The 21,034-nt window shown below is 54.4% G+C and overlaps 1 protein-coding gene across 2 annotated transcripts; it reads right to left on the reverse strand.

Moving 5' to 3' along the window:
• Nucleotides 1-3,271: 3,271 nt before the first annotated feature.
• Nucleotides 3,272-15,874, reverse strand: ZNF205 (zinc finger protein 205). 2 transcript variants are annotated; one of them, XM_045784483.2, is made up of 7 exons: nt 15,349-15,874; nt 12,430-12,567; nt 9,400-9,613; nt 8,993-9,084; nt 8,487-8,607; nt 6,857-6,955; nt 3,272-6,602 (listed from the first exon to the last, which is right to left on the reverse strand). In XM_045784483.2, the coding sequence occupies exons 2-7, from the start codon at nt 12,484-12,486 to the stop codon at nt 5,536-5,538; spliced, it is 1,650 nt and encodes a 549-aa protein (XP_045640439.1). In that variant the 5' UTR covers nt 12,487-12,567; nt 15,349-15,874; the 3' UTR covers nt 3,272-5,535. The 2 variants fall into 2 exon arrangements, with proteins under 2 accessions (XP_045640439.1, XP_045640440.1); XM_045784484.2 differs by lacking the exon at nt 15,349-15,874 and adding an exon at nt 13,199-13,316 and having other exon boundaries at nt 3,273-6,602.
• Between the last annotated feature and the right edge of the window lie 5,160 nt (nt 15,875-21,034).

Here is a 21,034-nt window from a genome sequence, read left to right on the forward strand (position 1 = left end):
GCCCCGTGGAAAACTGCACAGGGAAAAAGGAACTTGATAGTCCATTTTTTTCTAGGTGCGGATTTACAGTGTTCTTCCCATCGCCCTCTGTTGGCAAAGACTCATAAAGTTGGCTAGCAAAGGAGAAAGGCTCTAGTACAAAGTGGGACAAAATGTGTGTACAGTGGGCTGAGAAATAACAAATTAATAACTGGCACACTTACCATATATTTTATTGGGCAGTTCAGGTAGTGACAAGTTATTTGTATACGATTACGTTGAAATTGACCATCCAATAACACTTCTTTACTTTCTGAAAGTATTTTAGTTTATTTTTCTAGCTAGGAAATAGAATCTATAAATAATGAAAAAGTCAGAATTTTCTTTCCAGAAAATTTATATTCATTTCCAGAATTTATACTCATTATTTTCTTAGTCTTAGTCCAGAACTCTCTAAACAATGTAAAAAATTGAGGACAACAGGCATCATTGTCTTGCTTAATGAAAATAGTTTTAATGATTTACAATTATCCATTGTTTGTCCCTGATATAGATCCATGCTCATGTTAAGGAGTATCTATTCTCATTTGCAGCAGAAGGACTACTAGCTGTTCCCAGTATCAGTTTTCTCCTTCTATAGTAAGAATTTTTCAACAGGCACATAGCTATTCAGAATAAGGAGTAAGAGCGCCTGGGTGGCTTAGTCGGTTTAAAGTGCCCGCCTTTAGCTCAGGTCATGATCTCAAGGTACTGGGATCAAGCCCCATGTCAGACTTCCCACTCAGCAGGGAGTCTGCTTTTCCCTCTCCCTTGCCCTCCCACCCCAGCTTATGCTCTCTCTCTCAAGTAAATAAATAGTCTTAAAAAAAAAAAAAAGAATAAGGATTTCCCAGCCTCTTCTGCAGCTAACCATGGCCATGTAATTAAATTGAAGGCAATGTGATGTGAGCAGACGTGATGTATGTATCTTACTAGAAGGGGATGTGTCCTGTCTTCCTATTCTCTTTTTCCCAGCTGCTAAAAGAAATTTGGACATAGTGGCGTGGACCTTGCGGACGAGAGTAACACCCAGAGGTATCAAAGCAATGAGACAGAAGTGCCTGGATTCCTGAGGATTGTGGAGCCACCAAACTGGGATTTATACCCAGGCAGTGATGTGAGAAAGAAATGGATACCATGTTTAAGCCACTGCTATTTTGAACCTCTATTACAAACAGAGTGTATGCCCTAACTAAATTACTGCTTACTAGGAGTTTTTTTTCATTAAAAATAGAATATAAGGGGGACACCTGGGTGGCTTAGTCCTTTAAGCATCTGCCTTCAGATCAGGTCATGATCCAGGGTCCTTGGATGGAGCGCCACATCGGTCTCCCTGCTGAGCAGGAAGACAGCTTCTCACTCTCCCTCTGCCCTTCCCCCCACACACTTGTGCGCTCGCGCTCTCTCTTTCTCTCTCAAATGAATAAATGGAATCTTTTAAAAACAAACAAACAAACAAATGAACCTAAGGGGCACCTGGGTGGGCTCAGTCAGTTGAACGACTGATTCTTGGTTTCAGCTCTTGTCCTGATCTCAGGGTCGTGAAAGCAGCCCAGCATCAGGCTCTGCGCTTGGCATGGAGTCGGCTTGGGATTCTCTCCCTCTGTCCCTCCCGCTTGTGCACTCTCTCTCTCTCTCTCTCTCTCAAAAAAACAAATAAGGCTTTAAAAATAGAACATAAAAATATTTATTTTTATAATTTCTCTTGTAGGATATTAGATATTCAGATTTCCATGTCATCCTGACTAAATTTTGGTAATTTTTCTAGGAAACCATCCCTTTCATCTACAACTTCAAATTTATCAATATAAACTTGTACGTAATATTCCCATTTGATTAAAATTTTAAAAATCATAAATAAAATATTTTAAAAAGGGGGGGTGCCTGGGTAGCTCAGTTGGTTAAACATCTGCTTCTGGCTCAGGTCATCATCCCAGTGTCTTGGGATCAAGCCCTGTGTCAGGCTCTCTGCTCAGCGGGAAGCCTGCTTCTCCCTCTCTCACTCCCCCTGCTTGTGTTCCCTCTCTCTCTGTCAAATAAATAAATAAAATCTTAAAAAAAAAAAATTGTTCCCGCCTTGAAGGTGCCTCTCTGACACTCCGTTCCTAACATCCTCCATCGCTTCACCCGTTCATTTCTTTTGGAACTTGTCACTACTTGAAAGCAATGTTTGTGTCACTTATCTGCTTATCAGTCTCCCTCACCAGACCGGAACTCCGTGAGGGCGAGGATCTTGTCTGGCTTTGTCATCGCGCAGTCCTCAATGTTTAGCAAAGAACCTGGAACGCAGGCATTCATTTCGTATTTGAAAAACGAGTAAGTGAACTCAGCAAAGCCTCTACTTAACGTTTCCCTGCCCTTTCCCTCCCTCCGCACGCTCCACAGAGCCACCCCCACTCCCCCCGCACTGGCTACCTCAGTTTCCCCGGCTCCCCCGGCCCCCAAGAGGCCCGCGGTCTCCCTTCAGGCCGTTCCCGCGCCCGGCTCTCCCCAGCACCACTGTCAGGCCCTGCTCCAGGGCTCGGAAGATGCTAGAGCGCCGGCGGGAGGTGTGCAGGGGCCATAGGTGGCTGCCAGGATCGGGCTCCTCGAATTCCCAGCCAGCAACCAGGTGCCGGCGCTGGGAGTTCGAAACCGGAAGCGGCTCTGGCCGGGGCCCTCCGCCCCTCGCCCGCGCCCCTCTAGAACCGCAGGAGGCTTGGCATCTCTGTGGTAGGCCCAGGGCCGGCTGTGAAGGCTAGGGGGTTGGCGAGGTCAGGAGTCCAGCCCCGCGTCGTTGGTCCCTTCGGCAAGTGCCATCGGGCAGAGGGGAAGAGAGAAAGCGTCTAGCGGAGATTTTCGGATGTTGCCTGGCAACCGTGCAGCTTGGGGAGTGGTGGGGAGAATATGAGTCGTGATTGGCTGCTTCTGCTGGAGCCCGCCCCTCGCCCCGCCCCGCCCCCGATCGGCGAAAGGCGGAGCTGGTGGGGCGGGGCCTTCCGGAAGCCCATCCTCCTCGCTGCGAGGCGCCTCGCTAGCCCGTGGAGTCACCCAAGTGCGGGAGACGCCCCCGGCCCGGGGAGGGCAGCAGGGCCAGTGGGCCCTCAGCCCCTGCTGCAAGGACCTGGGCTGTGCCTTGGGGCCGCACGGGGAGCGGGTGGGCAGCCCACCGGGAAGATTCCCCGCCTCTGCCCTCGCCCTCCCTCTGACGGCGCAGGCGCAGGTGAAGCGTGAGCAACCAGGTGGGGCTCTCCAAGGCCAAGAAGCTGGGAGGTCAGGTGTCAGCAGACGGCGGGAGGAGGCAGGCCAGAGACACCAAGACCCTTCCCTGGTGTCCCTCCGCCCAGTCAGCTACGTCTCCATCACCCACCAAGCCACAACACCCTTCAGGCTCACACGCTAGGCCCTTCCACATCTCCACTACCTCCGCGGTCCTAGTTCTTGTCAGATGTTTCCTAAATTCCCAAGGTCCGCTCATAAAATGTTCTCGCCAGCTCTATCCCAGAATGGTGGCCTCTGGATGGGTCTCTAGGGAGAAGTGGACTGAGACCCATGGGGTCCTTGGAATCATGTTCCTCTCCACGGTGCTATGAAAAGGGGAACAGTTTCTCCAGGTCTCTAAGTTCCTCAGAAGCCAGAGTAGAGTCTTTAAATGATACCCTGGCTCACTCGACAGATCTCTGAGTGGTTCAAGTCCTGGCACACTGGCCAAAAGGCAAGGAAGCAAATGAATACCCACTGTGCAAATAAGTACTCTGGGCTAAGCGTGTACCAAGTGACCAAAGCTCCCAGTACTGTTACAGCAAGTGTCCTTCCTGCATCTTTTATCAGAAAACAAGCTCCTGGAAGCAGCAAGCCTGCTTTATGCGAACAACCCCTCCCCCTCAGTCCCTTACACTGAGCCAACTGAGAAATACCATTTCTGACTGAGAGACCGGAGCTATGAAGACAAGCTGAAAGGAGGAAACAGCTTTCTCACGTCTTCAAGAAACAGCCATCTAATTCAACCAGTCCTGCCTGCAACCCAACCCTAGATCCCACTGAGACCTGCCAGACATAACCAAGCTCTGCCTGGGCTCCCACTAGTCAGCAGCTGCCTGGCATCTGGCTGATGACGTGCTCCCCAACTTGCCATCTCCGGCTGAGTCCAGCAGCCCTGAAGGTCAAGTCTACAGTCTGTCTTACTCTTTCTAGACAGCCCCCACCTCGTAACATGCAATAGACAGTAGTGATTGGGGTGCATGGAAACAGGGGTATTCTTTACACAATGAAATCCCCGGACCTGAACCCCAGCTTCCAGCTTTCTGGTTGTTGGCTAAGTTATTGGACCTCTCTCTCAGCTGTTTCCTCATCTGTAAGACTGGGATGGAGTCCACTGTTCAGAGTTGTGGAGACTAGAAGCAACATATACGTGGCACTTGGCCCCACACCTGGCCAGGCAGCTGCTCGACTGGCAGCTATTATTATCATCAGTCCCCTCTCCTGCTCAAACTCCCTTGGGAGCCAGGAGCCAGCTGGGGCTGCAGCCACCCTGCCAGCCCCCTGATCCAGGGAGGCAGGTGGAGTCTCAACGGCTTCCCACATGCAGATGTCCCCAAGGTCAGTTGGTGTCAGAACCCAATGTCATCTTAGGAGCCGAGATGCAAATCTTGGATAAGCAGCAGGCTGAGCCCATCCCACCCCAGGAAAAAAGAAAATGGGAAACAGAAGTACAGAGGTCAAAAAACAGAAGGCCAAGAGTAAAAAAGCCAGACAGGGGCAGGCAGGGCAAATTATAAAGGACATGTACAAAGAGGCCAAGGAAGTAAAACGTAGCAAAGGTTGCTGGCGGCAGCCTCAGAAGGCACCAGGAGGGACAGTGGTCCCTGGTTAAGGAGGAATCCTCACTGGATTATGGCTGCGTCCCAGTGGAAACACATGGAAAAGTCCAGTCACAAAACAGGCCTCCAGTGCGTGAGACAAGAGACAGTGAGGGCTGCAGACAAAGAGCATGAGTTCCCAGCTGGCTCAGCCCTGCTCCAGCTCCCAAATAGAAGAGCCAAAGGAGGGTCCTGGGCTCAGTGGGCAATGCCCCGGGGACAACGGTAATGGCAGCAGTAGTAGCAGGCTGACCCTTCAAGGGGATCCACAGCCTCAGAAGTGGCTGGCTGGCTTCAGGTCTGGAAACCTCTCCGTGCCCAGAAGACTTTGCTGGTAGACTTATGGTCCTGATGGCTCTGGAATGGCCCCAAGTCAGGTCAAGGCTGGGAAGGAGAGTACCCAAGGCCCAACAGCAGTGACTCAGAGACGCCTCAGCCATGCTGACTTGGCTGACCCTGGAGGCCCCCACCTCAGACTCACCACCAGGGCCCCACAAGACAGAGCGTAAGCTGTGGCTGGAATTCCAAGGCCTTTAATTCGTAGCTAGCGTGCCCGCACCTCGCCCTCACTCCTGTGTTGCCATGCCCCACCCCATGCCAGCACCTCCCACTCCCTTCCCACGCCCCTTCTCACACTGCCCTCGAACCTCCCCCACAGCCCACCCCTCCTCCTGGGCTCCTAAGTGGGAGCAGGCGGGGGTGCTGCCAGAGCCCCCGCCGCCCCCAGCATCAGCATGGCCAGGGCCTTGGGCCCCGTCGTGTGGATCTTCTCGTGTCGATGCAGGTTGGAGCGCCGGCTGAAGCTCTTGCCACACAGGGGGCAGGAGTAGGGCCGGACGCCGCGATGGGTGCGCTGGTGGGCGGTGAGGTGTGAGCTGTGACTGAAGCTCTTGCCACAGTCGAGGCAATGGTAGGGCTTCTCGCCCGTGTGCGTGCGGTTGTGGGCGATGAGGTTGGAGCGCTGGCTGAAGCACTTGCCACACTCGGGGCACGGGTAGGGCTTGACCCCAGTGTGGGTGCGCTGGTGGGTGACCAGGGCCGAACTCTGCGTGAAGCACTTGCTGCAGATGGGGCACTTGTGGGGCTTGGCGCCCGTGTGGGTGCCCTGGTGGGTGACCAGGTCCGAGCGGCGGGTGAAGCGCTTGGCACAGCGGTCGCACACGTAGGGCTTCTCGCCCGTGTGGATGCGCTGGTGCTGGATCAGCGTCGAGTGGTGGCTGAAGCTCTTCCAGCAGGAGGGGCAGGTGTAGGGCTTCTCGCCCGTATGGATGATCTGGTGCTGGATGAGGTGTGAGCTGCGGCCAAAGCGCTTGCCGCAGTCCGTGCAGGCGTAGGGCTTCTCGCCCGTGTGCGTGCGCCGGTGGGTCACCAGGTGGGAGTGCCAGCTGAAGCCCTTGCCGCACTGCTCGCACTTGTAGGTCTTCTTGCTGGCGTCACCGTCGGGAGCCAGGCCCTCCTCGCTGCTCTCGGGGGTGCCCGTCCGCTCCTCTCTGGGTTTCTCTGGGAGGTGGCCCTCCTGGGCCTTGGTGAGGCTGGCGTCGGGCGGGGCTAGTTTCGCCTGTCTCTCCTCCGGGGGACCCGGCTGCCCATCGTCTTTGGCTGGCCCTGAGCTCTGGCCTCTGCCTGCTTGCTGCCCGCACTGCAGGACATCCCCCTGGGCTCTCCCCACCCTGCTTCTGAAAGACTTCACGTCCCCAAGGGCTGCCAGGGATGGGGCCGGCTCCTCCTTGCCCACCTCAATGGCTCCTAGAGAAAGAGAGTTTCCAGCAAGAGAGAGACTTCCGTGAGGGACCCAGGGAAATTCTGGAAAGGAGATAAGAGCGAGGATCCTGGACGGAAAAGCCACCCCCTGGAGAGGACAGGAAGCTGGCAGCCCTGCCCCTGGCACGCGTCTGCACCCCAGAAAACAGCCCGTGCTGACAAGGGGCACCCGGGAGTGGCAGCAATGACGCCACTGCCCCGTGCCATGGCGCCTGCCCACCTGCCACTTCTGCACGCACCTGTCATCTCCTCCTCATCTCCCATCTGCCGGCACGAGCTCGAGGTCTCACCCTTGCCCTGTCCTTGGGAGGCCCAGAAAGGTCTGCTGAAGGGAAATCCTGGCCAAAAAGAGACAAGAGATGCTGCACTCAATCGCGGAACTTCCAGGCTGCACAGCAACAGACACCCCCCGCCCCCACCTGCCAAGTGAAGAGGCAGAAGTAGGGAGTCAGCTCTGCAAACATGGGATAAAACAACATAAGCTGAAAAATCACTTGGGGTCAGGCGTCCAACCCTCTGTAGGAAGCACACTGTAGGGTAACTGCCAGACATACTCTCTCCAGGCTGAGCTGGGCTCCATCTCATCTCCCTGAACGAGCACCAGGAGCAAAGAGACGGGCCAGGAGGTCAGCTGCCAACAACCCCCCACCCCCTCATCACACAGGCCCCCAGCAGCGGGCCCAGCAATGTCTCCAGTCCTGTACCTTCCCAGGCCAGGGGCAAAAAGGGTTCCTGGGGGAGGGGCAGTGGGTGGAGCAAAACCCAGTGGGAGGGCCTGGGAGAAGAGGCCAGGGGTGCCAGCCACCCAGAAGTCAGGGACCAAAGCCCCCTGGCAAGGTCCCCTGGGGCAAGGGCCTGGGGATTCTGGTCAAGTCAGTGAGAGAGCAGAGGCCCAGCCTCCATGCCCTGATCCACACCCTGCAGGAGGGAAGGAATGTGTTGGACCCACCACCAGGTTTAGGACATTTGTGAGGCTCGCCGTGGGGCTGCAAACGGGTGCTGAGTTCCCTCTGATGTCCCAGGACTTGCCTGGACCTGCCTCTCTGGGCCCTGGGGAGTGCTAACGATGGGTGGTGAGAAAACCTGGGATAATTAAAGGAGTAAGCCATCCTGACTCTGAGACCCACCACCGAAGTCAAGGGCGGAGTGACCGAGCCCCCGGCTCCCCTGGACTAGCAAGTGTGCCCCTGGTGCGTACGGACAGACAGACAGACAGACTGGACGGATGAGTGAATGAGCCCCAGGAGTTCTCCATAAGACCTCCTACTAAATTCTGCCAACAAAAGCAGGGTCTGAAACAGAGAAGTCAGAGTGCTGGGACTTTATTTACCAGGAGAAACAACGAGGGAGCCAAGGCCCCTCTGAAAGGAGGACAGGCCCCTCGGGGTAGGTGGGACAGCGCAGGGCCTGGAGAGGTTAGCTGGCACCAGGCCCCGCGTCCCCCCGCAGGCAGCCCCGCCCTGCAGCCAAGCACTCTGCGCACACACCTCTCAGGTGGGGTTCGAGGAGCAGACTAAGCACTGCAGAAGGACCGAGGGGCAGCACCTCGAGGTCAGCGCTGCCCGGCCTAGCAGCCACGTGCCACGTGGGGCTAGTGCAATTCAAATCTGAGCCAGTTAAAATGAAATAAAATACAAACCCCAGGAGCTCCAGCCACCTTTCCGGTGCTGAGCAGCCACACCTGGCTCCTGGTCCCCATGTCAGCACAGAGCACACATCCTTCACCAGGAAGGAGTTACAGGACAGAGCGGCCCAGATGAACAACGAGAAGGAGCTTAAGCCCCGGGGAGAGAGGTGATGGCGGGACGGCCCCGGTTCTGGCATCGGGCCTTGGGAAGTGGCCGCCCCGGCACAACCTCGGGCCCTTACCCAAGGACAGCCCGTTCCTCTTCTGCAGGACGTCCCTATAGAAGTTCTGCTGCGCATGGTCCAGCCGCCCCCACTCCTCCCGGGAGAGGTACAGAGCCACGTCCTCAAAGGTCACCGGCATCTGCAACAACACAAAACACCCACTCTCCAGGGCAGGCCGGATGCCCTGGAGGGGCTCAATGGCTCCAAGAGGAGGGCGACCCCCCAGGCCCCAACCCACTGCCCTGAGGCCTGCCCTCGCATCTGATGGTGAAGCGGGACAGCCGCCCAAGGGTGGCTTTTGCAGGGGCGCAATAACAAAGCAGTTGTGTACAACAGAAGAGACGAGACAAAGACAAGGACCCATTCCAGCACTGCAGCCAAAGCTCGGGAACTCCACGCACCCCCGCCGGCCCCCACCCTCGGGTCCGGCGCTCAGATCCAGACGATGACGCACAATCTGAGATGCTGTCCCTCCATATCCTTGTGCTCTTCCTCCAGCCTTGCACTTGAACAGGGACACTCACCTGGGACCAGGCGGTGAGAAGCGCTGCAGCCATCTGCCGGTCCCTGGTCCTCCCCTCGCGAGAGAGCACGGGGATCTGGGGGGACGGGAGGGCTGAGAGAGGAGAGAGATCCTCAGTGCGGCCACCTCATCCTGCGGGGCCCTGCCGCTCCCCGAGCGGACTCATGCCTGGCTTACCGGGGACACCACTGCTGCCTCAAACTCCACCCCCGACCTGACCCAAGGCGGGAGTCAGTAGGCTCGGAGGCTATGCAGGAGTGGCCTCTGAGGGGCAGGTGGGCAGCCATCCGGGCATCTCCATGGCAGGAGAGCTCATGCCCTCCCCACCTATGCTGTGAGCCTCCGCCTCTCCCCACAGCTGCCACCCAACACAGCGCTTCTCTCCACGTCCCTCTCCATCCCTCTCACCTCCACCAGGCAGGAATAGAGCTTTCTCCTTAGAGCCCTGGCTTAGGGACAGCCAGCCTGGCGTTCCTGGAGCGCCATCCCCCTGTGACGCCCCCTCAGGGTGTGACTCTTCCGGCTCTGTCTTGATGTGGGGTGACTCCCGAGCACCTCCCAAAGGCACCATCTCCTCCAACTCAGAAAGCATTTCTTGACCAGGATGCCCACGACCTGGAACCTAGGAATGACAGCCCCCATCAGCACCTGGGCGGAGAACGGGAGATACAGCCGAGCTCCACACCTGAGGGTCCTGGCAGGGGCCACACATGCCCAAATGCCAGGCAAAGCTCGAAGGACTGGCCTCGCTTCCTTCTCCTGGCCCTGGGGACCCCCACATCCCTGGTTTACCTCCACAAGGCCGGGGCAGCAAGGTAAGGGAGGCAGGCTCGAGGTCAGGCCAGGGGCAGGCTGGCCGGGTGCCCACAGAGCAGACACCTCTTCTCAAGTCCAGCCTCACACCTCCCACCACAGTGGGGACTGTTACTGTTCAACACTGAGGAAACCGAGCGCAGCAGAGTGAAGAGTGTCCCCCCAAATTTCATGTCTGCTCACAATCTCAGAACATGACCTTATTTGGGAAAAAAAGTCTTTGCTGATGTAATTAGTTAAGGATCTTGAGATGAAATTATCCTGCATTTAGACTAGGCCCTAAATCCAATGACGGGTGTCCCTGTAAGAGGAAAAGACACAGAAACCCAGAAAAAGCTACATGAAGATGGGAGGCAGAGCTGGGGTGAAGCCAAGGAACACCTGGAGCCACCAGCCGCTGAGAGGGAAGGACTGTCCTCCTAGAGGCTGGGGAGGGAGCCCCGCCAACACTGTGATTTGGGGTTTCAAGCCTCCAGAACTAAGGGAATAAATTCTGGTTGTTCCACAGACACAGGAAACCGATGTATCCAGGCTCAGAGATCAGACAACAACCCAAGATCACAGAGCCCGTGAGCGCTCAGCCGGGAGTGGAACTCAAGGGCACATGACTCACAAGTCTACCCCAGGGCCACCATTTCTTGGAGATGACAGGGAGGTAGCATGTGGCCTTGGGCCATTTCCAGCCTGACTCAGTTTGGTCAAAGAAGTTGAGTTTTTGGGTTTGGAGAAAAAAGCCCAAGGGTACTGCTAACTGTACCAAGGCCCGTGTCCACCTCGGTCCAACAGAAGGAAAACCTCCCAGCTCACCCTTCAGCACCACCCACAATGGCACTTCCAGGGTCCTCCTACCCGGTCCCCACTTCTTCACACCAGCCTCCGATCTAGCCCCCTGGGACGGTGAGGAAGGGGCTTTGGAGTCAGGCAACCAGGACTCAAACCCAGGCCGGCCCCTCACTAGCTGCTCAACCCGGAGCACACACTGCCTTTCCACAAACCTCAAGAGTTTTGGGAAAGCCACTCCCTTTGCATTGGGAGCCCCTGGTGAGGCCTCAGGTGTCATCCACTCACTGCACAGGGACTGGCCAGGCTTCTCCCTGCACCACCCCCAACCTCCGTCTATGTCAGGGTCTCAGAGGGAAAGACCCTCAGGCCAGGGAGCCCCTGAGACTCAGCTGCTCGGCCTCATGCACAGATAACCTGTGAGAAAGAGCTGTGCACTCTGGAACATTCTGGATAAACACAGAGTGGTGCCAATAATTATTACTACTACTTTGCTGTGTGAGTTGACAGAATCCAACAGCAGCAGAGAATGTCAGGGACGTATGAGGCCCAGCGGGCACTACAAGGGCATAGTGGAAGGGACGACAAACAGTGCTCACACTCCTTTGTGCTTCTATGGTACGAAAACGGGACAACTAACACGGGCGGTCCCTGACTTACAACAGCTCAACTTAACCACTTCTCAACTTTACGATGGTACAAAAGTCATACGCATTCCGTAGAAACCGTACTTCCAATTATGAGTTTGCATCTTCCGCTGGGCCAGCCATCTGTAGCATGGTCCTCCCTGGGGATGCCGGGTGGCAGGAGCCGCAGCTCGCAGTCAGCCACTCGGTCATGAGGGTAAACGACCGACACACTGACTGTATTTTTCTTTCAGTGCAGTATTCAGTGTAATACATGAGAAACTTCACACTTCATTGTGAAATAGGCTTTCTGTGAGGCCATTTTGCCCAACTGTAGGCTGACACGAGTGTTCTGAGTGCGTTTGAGGGAGGCAGGTTAAGCTATGATGTTCAGTAAGTTACTGTGTTAAGTGCATTTTCGACTTCTGATACTCGCAATGGGTTTATTAGGTTGGAACCACATCCTAAATCGAGGACGATCTGCACTTAATTTGTATTTGAACTTACAACCCCTGGAAATACTAGCTGAGGTGCTATAGGCTTCTCTGACCCAGGTTCTAGTTGCTGTGGGTGTTATATGTTACATGTTACAATAATTACCTCCTCTGAGCCTCCCAACCACCTGGATGAGACAGGTGGGAACAACTGGCGCATGATGGACATTTTATAGATGACACGCCTGGTTCCCAGAGGCAGGGGACTTGCCCAAGGTCACACACCTGGCTGCAGCTGAGTCATATTCCTTTGATTCCAAGCCCATTGGCCCTGGTTCCCCCCCACCCCCTGGAGGTTGTAATTACAGACGTGGGCAACAGGTACATGAAGGACAAGGTACTTAGGGCCAGACAGAGTGGAGACGGGGTCCTAAGCAGAAGGGAGGGTAAACTGAGGCTTCCCTGCATGCTCTGGGCACTGTTCAGAGAGCAACCCCACCAGGAGGACACCCATGCAGCCTCCTTGCTATTTTGTGTGGCCTCTGGCCAATTGACGCCTGAACTCGCCAGGCAAAGCAGAGCGGTTTGGTAGCTGTCGATTCCCAGGTTGAAGGCGCTTCCTGTCGTACCACCGTCTCTTCAACACTTCCCATCACCCCCATCCACCAGCCCTGCACCCCAGCGAGCCTAACTCTTCCACTGGTCTAGTCACCTTGCCTTGAAAATCCCCTCCTGCTCCGAGTCCTTCCAGGACATGCGTCCCTCACCCAGCGCCCCGTCCGTACCTCTCGAGCTCTCTCCTTGTCCTGGGCAGCCCGGGTGCCTCCGCCGTCTGCAGACATTTCTATCTCAGAGGTAGAAAGCACAGCTGAACTGTTTCTCCCTCTCGTTGGCCAAGCCCCCTCCAGCTTCTGGCCAGGAGCCTGGAAGAGCAGGAAGAAATCAGCCAGCGTCTCCTGGGCACCGCTAAAGCACTGTGAAAATCCCCATGCAGGACCAGATCCAACCTTAGTCCCAATCAGAAATAAAACCTCCTAGATGTCTTCCAACCACCTCACTCTCTCTGATGTTTTCTGGTCCCTCGCTCAACAGAATGCTGTTTTGTCACTTTAAGCCAGAATTCTGCATCTCAGAGCAGCCCGGTTAGGGAAAGCCAGGGCTGACTGGGAATCTGTCTCCTGCCATCAGGAGCCCAAAGGTCTGCAGACATCCTACAAAACAGGTGCTGGGTGTGGCCGTACCCGTCACAGCCAGCTCAGCGGGAGAATCGAGGCCCCACTGTCTCCCAGGCGCAAGACACACACACCCAGGGCTCAACGTGACTGGCCCCGCCTGGGATCCAGAATCTGAGCAGCCTGCAGATGCAACCTCCCGCCAGGTCCATCCTGCCCACGGGCCCGGACGGGCCATGTCCTTCCCCTTCCCGAACCTGGGTCCAGGCCCCCTTTCCTCCCCACCAGCCTAAGCGGTCCACCTTTGACCCCGTCCCCTCCTGCCAGCCGGCCACCCGCATGGATCTCGGGATCCAGGCACCCTCCCCAGTGCCCTTCTCACCGAGGTGGAGGTGGAGGGGGCACCTCGGGTGGTGGGGGCCCCCTCCCCTGGGAAGGGAGACTCCACAGCCAGCACCGGGCCGGGGAGCCGGGTGGAGACTGGGATTAGGGACAACAGGAAGTCCCTCCCAGATCCCGTTCCCCAGGCAGCTGCAGCCCTACAGGGTTCCCAGCTTCAAGGGTTCCGGGTCTGGGGTCCTGAGCGGAGCTGCACCTGCTCTCGGCCGGGAGGCGAGTCCTAGATCTGCACTGCCAGCTCACGATCGCTTTACCTGGCGTGCACTTGTGATACCAGCAAAGCAGGGACGCCAAAATGGGGAAATAAATTCTGTAGAAGGATGCTGACATTGGACGTTTCAAAGAGAGCACTACAACTGTTCTCACAGAAGGAAGGGCACTTTTCCCGGGTAGAGGGGCACGATGGTCCTTTTCGACACTCAGGGCTTCTGAAGATCTTACAGTGTCTCCGTGGAGACGTTCCTGGATTTCACCTAAGGCCCCCAGGCTGGTGAGCAGGTCCTCTGGGCTGTCCCCAAGACTAGCATGGAGTTCTGTCTCCCTAAGAGCAAACTTAGGAAAGAGGCCTGGGAACTCCCCCCTACCCCCACCCCTGTGCCCCACACCCTGAAAAGATGTGGGACCTATCTAATTCCTCTAGACCTCCTCTCTCCAGCTCTGTCTCGAGGCTGGGGAGTGTACAGGGGTAACGGGGTCTGACCCAGCCATCAGTAGGGTCCCAGACTCCACCGTGCAGTCTTGGCTTTCCCTTCGGACCCTGAGAACCGAGGCTCCCAAAATGGAGGGCAGAGACTGCTTCATTTCTACGGTGAAAAACCCATCTCCCCCCTTGAGCAGGGCACAGGGGATGGGTCTCAGGAGATGAGTGGGGCCAGCTCTGGAGTCAGATTCCGGGAAACCTCCCCAAGCCCGTGGCCTTCCGCCATCAGAATCCTCTGACACAGGAATCACCCAGAAAGACAGGCACACCTGGCCCTGTGCCGGCCTACAGGTGTGCTGTGTGGGCTCACAGGGGTTTAACTTCTTTAAAACTTAGTTTTCCAACATTTAACAACTAGTAAAGGTCTCATAAAATCAATTTTCTTGAAAAATCAGAACATCGGGCAACCCTATTCCCCACACTTGGAGGCTGCTGTCCCATAGCTGCATTTAGTCCCCACTTGCCCCTGCAGCATTTTGAATGTGCAACTCTGCTTTTGGAGTTAAACATGTTTTAGGATTCTGATCTATCCTACTGTCACTTTGATAAACAAAAAATATTACCCTTGGGGTTTGCCTCTGGTCAGGATTTCCAGGCATTTTAATCCTCAAGGTAAAGAGGGATGTCCAGAGTTGTAGCAAAAGTCAATACTATTGTCAAGCCAGAGAGCTATAAACTGAGAAGTCACAGGGGGCTGTGAAAAAGATCAACTACTCAGTGTGTGAATGTTTCTCCATCAAAAAGGAACATGTGTCCAGAGTAAGGGGACTCACTCCTGAGGTGGGCCATGTCAGTCCACGTCAGTTCCAGGTGTGCACTGAGTACCAAAACAGTGGGTGTGTCCTGATTCTTGGGCCAATGTTTCTCTACTAGACAAAAGGCCACTTCAGGGATGCTGGGGAAGCCCAGCAGTTTAGATCCCACCCACGAGATCACCTAAACTAGACCAAATGAAGTCTCAATATTGAGACACTAGCCCCTTCTTGGAGATGAGAGGAAACACGTCCAGGGCTGGCTCTAGGACTGAGAAGGTCTAGGAGGAAGGGTGTTCACATTTGCTATGTGGGAACTGCAGTCCCTAAAAGAAGAAAGGCACCAAGGAAAGCAGAGACCAAAAACCTAAATGTCTCCAGCAAGCAGGCAGCACCACAAATGACCAGTGATTTGGGTGCAAGCTGGTAGTGGGGGAGGGGCCGCAGAGGCCTCAAGAAATCCTATTTTGTTCAAAGGGGGCGGCTGGGGGCTCAATATTGCCAGAGCTTGAAGATTTTTCAAGAGAAGCCAAAAAAAAAAAAATTAGATTTATATGTGAAATATCCCGACTTTTAAACGTTGATGATTCAAATAAAAAATTTTAGAACTCCATACAACTTCAGCAGAAAACCCCTGCTGTCTAGCTCGCGGGCCACCAGTTAGTTCAGGGAGGTACTCACCTCAGCGGCCTGTCACAAGGATAACTACGATGGGTGGAGGCGCTTATCTGAGCTTCAGACGGGGCAAAGCCTCCCGCATCTGGCGGCTTCACTGAGCCTGAGAAGAGGTCACTGGCAGTAAATAAATCATGATCTACCCACAGGGATTGGCCTGAGAATTGATTCCGATCCCACAAAAACGCTCAGAATCATAAAAACTAGAAAAAAGAATCACCAGATGTAAGGGAAAAAAATGTTTAAAAAGAAAGGGGGGGGGCGTGGACTAATTAAGGCCGTTCAGCCAGGCTGGAGACAGGGTAATGCAGAGCTCTGGCGGTAAGGAGAGAAGGGTAAATAAAGGAACGTGAGAGAGGCCAAGAAAAACAGAAATAATTGAGTAAACAGCAGAGCAAATGTTAACCACGAGAAAAGGAAAAAAAGGAAAGCAGACAGGTGAGGAAACCAGATAGGTGTGGCCCCAGGAATACAAATTTTTTAAAGAAAATAACTAAGAACGCCCAGGGCCCCTGAGTCCAGGGCGTGCGCGCCCCCGCGGCCAGCGGCCCGCTCACCGCCGAGGCAAGCCCGAGGCCCCGTGCCCTGACGCCAGGCGGCCGCACGAGCCCGGCTTCCCAGCCGCGGGACGCTCCCGCGCCCCACGCCCACGAGCCCGCACGGTCCAGCCCCCAGCCGGCCGAACACCGACGCGGGCGCCCGTCGCCCAGGCAACGACGCCGCCCCGCCCCCGCGCCCACGGGAGCCACCGGTGATTGGCTGGCGCCCGACGGCTTGGCCCGTGCGCCTGTCCAAGGCCCCGCCCTTACCTGCGCGCTCTCGTCCGCGCCCCCGAGGGACAGCCCCGCCGAGGGGGAGGGTCACGCGGCTGCCGCCCGCCTCTGGCCGGTGTTCCTGCGTTTCCCGTCCGGCTGCCCCATCTCAACTTCCGGTTTCCCGGCTCTCTCGCGGCGCCCGCCTGTGGGCGTCGTGCGCGGGCACAGCCGGGACGGTGAGGACAGCCACGAACCCTCGAGTCGGCGTCCCCCGTGGGGAAACTGAGGCTGTCTGCGCGAGGGCCCGGCGCCCTGTCCTGCCCCCCGGCCCCCGACACTCACCTGTTCTGAATTTTGTTTCAAAAACGGGAGTATAGCATATGCTGCTGACCTGCCCCCTCTGTGACACGTACCTTGTTCAATATAAAAAAACACAGAGGAAAAAAACATGCTGTGTCAAAACCAAAACACCAGACATTCGTCGAAGCAGCGAAAGCAGACTTTATTCGGTAACTGCTGACAGCAGGGGAAAGAGCTGAGCTCCGTCTGGTTTGTGCAGAGGTGACTGGGGTGTTAAAGGGAGAAGGAGGGAGGGGGAGAGCAGGGCCCACGAGAGTCAGGGTCGTGAACAGTCACAGAGAGCCCGTCAGTGTGGGTGTGACCGGGCCAGGAGGTGTGCCGCTGGCAGTTATGGAAGTCAGCAGTCTAGCCTCCCACGGAGAAGGGAGACAGAGGCCAGGTCCTTCCAAGAGAATGGCTCTCAGGCCCATGACAGGTGCTTCTCGGTTATAAGGGACACAGACTCGCAATAATAAACCCTTTTTAGTAAATGCTCTGAGAAAGGGAGGTCAGCTGTTGGCTGGAACAAACACTAGATTCTCCCTGCAGCATTGAGCTTTCTTGGGCAGGGCTGGGGTCATCCTAGCCGTATGCTGCTGGAAGCCTTGCTAGAGTCTGGTCAAGTGTCTCCGTGCTGGAGTTTTAGCTATGGCACATTCCCTCGTATGGCTGACCCGGCAGCCCGCCCATCACAGCAGAAATGGCCTTTTCCTGCCCTGGGCAAGCTCCAGAAAAAGCCAAGCGGCTTCTTCCTAGGCAGCAACACCGAGCACTTCCTTGCACTATCGTCAAGGCTAGCAGCTTCAGCCTCAGCCAGGCAAGCTGTGGACTCCAAGACCAGAAACCCCCCAAACTTAATAGGATAGACTGGATATGTTCCCCGAGCACCCACGTCCCAACTTCGAGAACACTGTCTTTACTGGGTGCTAAAGGCAGCTCACAGGACAGGCAGGGAGGGGACACTCTAGTGAAACTAGGCTGGATAGCTCAAGACTCACTCCAGCTGGTCCTTTGGTGTGGAAATTAGAGTGAATTAAGTTACTTTTTCTTTAGAGATTGGTACATCTTTAGGAAACCAGGAGAGTGTCATCATCCCAAAATATCCTTTGTTGCAGCTGACACCTCCTATCTCATACCTTGTCCCCCAGTCTTGGGTAGAGTTTCAGGTTACATTCACTCACGCAAGCCTGAAACAGGTGGGGATAGGGGGACTCAGAAGGCATCCTGCCTGGCTCAGCTCCGGAGGACCCTTACCAAGGGCCCCTCACAGGAGCAAATGGCAGTGGCACAGCCCTTCATCCTGCTGCACTCGCCCTCCCCCACTCCCCAGCCCTCAGACTCCCTCTACAGGTCTTGTGGTCTCGCACAGAATCTGCCATATTATTTTTACTTCCCTGGGTGTGAAAAAAAAATGTAGAGTTTCCATTTGTTTTTACTTTATGTTTTCAAAAATTCAATTTTTGTGAATTTTTTTTTTAAAGTAGGCTCCAATCCACGCTGAGCGTGCCCAGTGCAAGGCTTGAACTTACAACCCTGAGATCAAGAGTCAGATGCTTAACTGATTGAGCCACTCTGGCACCCCTTCATGAATGTTTTATAATGTGGGGGAAAAAATATCAGCTAATGGTAAGAATCAGGGCCTTTGGAAGAATGGCTGATCCTACGATCAGGGCAAGAAACACAAGATGAATCTGTAGATGGTGGGAGGGGAAACAGCGCAAGCTCTCCAGACAAGTGTGTGGCAGGATAGTCTAACACTGAACACCCACACATCCTGGGTAGAAACCAGCAGTGACTCACATCCATGGTCACCAGAGACATACAAGAACTACTACATGTAGCCCCAACCTGAAGACCACCCACTGTCTAGGTAGGTGGGATGAACAAATAATGCAACCGGGAATAGCATTCAGGAAACAAGCAACACATGGATTGGGTCTCCCACTGTGGAGTAAGCAAGATGAAGAATTTCTTGGGGTGCCTGACTGGCTCAGTCGGTAGGGCATACGACTCTTGATCTTGGGGTTCTGTGTTAGAGCCCCACCTTGGGTTTAGGAATTACTTAAAAATAAAATCTTAGGGGCACCTGGCGAGGCTCAGTCAGTTAAGAGTCTGCCTTCAGCTCAGGTCATGATCCTGGGGTCCTGGGATGGAGTCCCACATCGGGCTCCCTGCTCAGTGGGGAGCCTGCTTCTCTCCCTCTGCCTGTTGCTCCCTCTGCTTGTGCTCTCTCTGACAAATAAATAAAGTCTTTTAAAAAGAGAGAGAGAGAGAAACCAGTTAGGCCATTGCTGTGACCTTGGCAGGTGACGATGACAAGCAGTGGAAGTAGAGAAATAGGCAGATTTGAAAAATATTTAGAATATTAACCCTACGGAACTTGGAGACTGACAAGATGTGAGAATGAGGTAAAGTGAGAAGATCCGGGATAAATCCCAGTGTCTGACTTGAGTGGCTAAATGGACTGTCCCGTTCGCCACACTAGAGAATACCAGAGACACGAATCTTTGATGTGGAGGACTCACTGGACCCACACGTAGTGAGGATCTGCTATGTGCCGGGCACTGCGCACGCAGCCGGGGACCAGCGACAGAGCCACTGCATGGAGCTTGTAAGTGGCTGCGTTGAGTCTGGCCTTGAACACAAAGCCTTTGGGGCATTTATGAGATGTCCAGGTAGCAAGATCAAGTGCACGGAGTCGAGAAACGAAATACAAATACAGGGATATTGGTACTGAGAATGGCTATCAAGGCCACGGGGGCTATGAACCCAGCAAGGGAAGTGTATTAGTTATTTACTGCTGTGTAACAAACGATCCCAAAACACTGTAGCTTCAAATACGTATTATCTCATGGTTTCTGTACCGTACAGGGCTTAGCTGGGTGCCTCCAGCTCCAGGTCAACAGCTGTGGTCAAGTCATCTGCTTGACTGTGGGAGAGGGTCCAAGTTGATTGGCCTTGGTCCCTCACCACAAGGGCCTCTGCTCAGACATGGCTCCCCCAGCGTAAGCCAGCAGGACATGGAGAGAGAGAGCGCGTGAGGGCCACCAAGAGGAAGCCACAGTCCGTTTACCACCTAATGTCAGAAGTGACGCCCCCTCACTCCTACTCGATCCTGTTTATTAGAAGAGAATCATTAAATCCAGCCCCCACACAAAGGTAGAGGCTTCCACAAGGGTGTGACCAAGGAGCTGAGGCTGGTGAAGAAGGCTGAGCAGAGACTACGGGAGAAATGGAGAAAGAGAAGACAGGTGATAAGGAAGGAGGAGAAGATCAAACCCACTGAGAGGTCCACTGGGAACCCGTGACCCACGGAGACACGCTCTGGGGCTGACAGTCCCGCGTAGGGACAGACGAAAGACAAGCAAACAAAAAAACGACAAGTGAATCAGAGACTGTGGCATGAGCCAGGAGGGAACAAGAGTGCATGGAGAGGGGACAGAGGGGACAGATGCTGTTGCAAGAGTGGGCAGAAGTAGTTTCCACAAGGAGACTGACATCACTGACTGACATTTCCGAATGAAATGGGGGTGGGGGCGAGAGCATCCTTTCCAGGCCAGGGTGGTGAAGGGGGATCGAGATGGCGTGCTCGGAGATTGAAGGGCGAAGGAAGAGGGCGGGAGATGTAACTGCGGAGGGGCGCCGGGGGTGAGCTGCCTGCAGGTAGCTCGACCGCGCGGGGGGAAGCCATGGAGGAACTCTGAGTGGCAGAGAGAAAGGATTCCATTAAATGATGCTGAAGGCACACGGATGGCGGCAAATGGCAAGGCTGAGCCGTAGCCCAACCCTTGGAGCCAGTGAGACAGACCAGACGAGAGGCTTGGGGGCCGCAAATTTACAGACACCAAAGAAATATGGGGTCAGGTACAAGGCTCACCTCATGTTCTCACCATCCCCAGTGTCTCTGTCCCAGGGCTGGTCCTCAGCGAGGGCTGTGCCCTCCACACCCTGCAATCCTTCACTGTGAGCACCGCAGGAAAACGCTGGGCTCCCAGCTACAGGGAAAGATGTTACCTAACATGATTTGGGGACAGGCATTTGAGCAACTGGAATAACCAGAGGCTATTTAATAAAAGATAACAGACATCTTTATAGTAATCTTTCCCAGAGCTGGAGGAGGATTCCTCCCTCTGCCCTGAATTATTCTAAATGGGCGAATTCGATGGAAACAGCAAATACAGAAAAACTTGTCTTTTTGGTGATGAGCACTGGGTGTTATATGCAACTAATGAATCGTTGAACTCGACACCAAAAACTAATAATGTACTATATGCTGGCTAATTGAACATAATAATAAAAATAAATAAATAAAAATAGTTTAAAAAAATCCATAAACAAAACTTGTCTTTTTTTTTGCCATCTCTGAAAAGACGAAAGAGGAGAGAGGAAGACTCCCGTCCGTCAGGTGCTCTAACTGGCTGACAGTAGCCTTAAAATTTCCTCACATTCGATAAGTTGCTGTACACCTGAAACTAATATAACACTGTGTGTTAACTATGTTGGAATTAAAATTTAAAAACTTTTAAAAACTATTTTTAAAAGATTTTTATTTGAGAGAGAGAACATAAGGAGGGGGAGAAGGAGAAGCAGGCTCCCCA

The sequence above is a fragment of the Ursus americanus genome, chromosome 2, assembly GCF_024610735.1.
Source record: "Ursus americanus isolate L20-20 chromosome 2, mUrsAme1.1.p, whole genome shotgun sequence".
NCBI lineage: Eukaryota > Metazoa > Chordata > Mammalia > Carnivora > Ursidae > Ursus > Ursus americanus.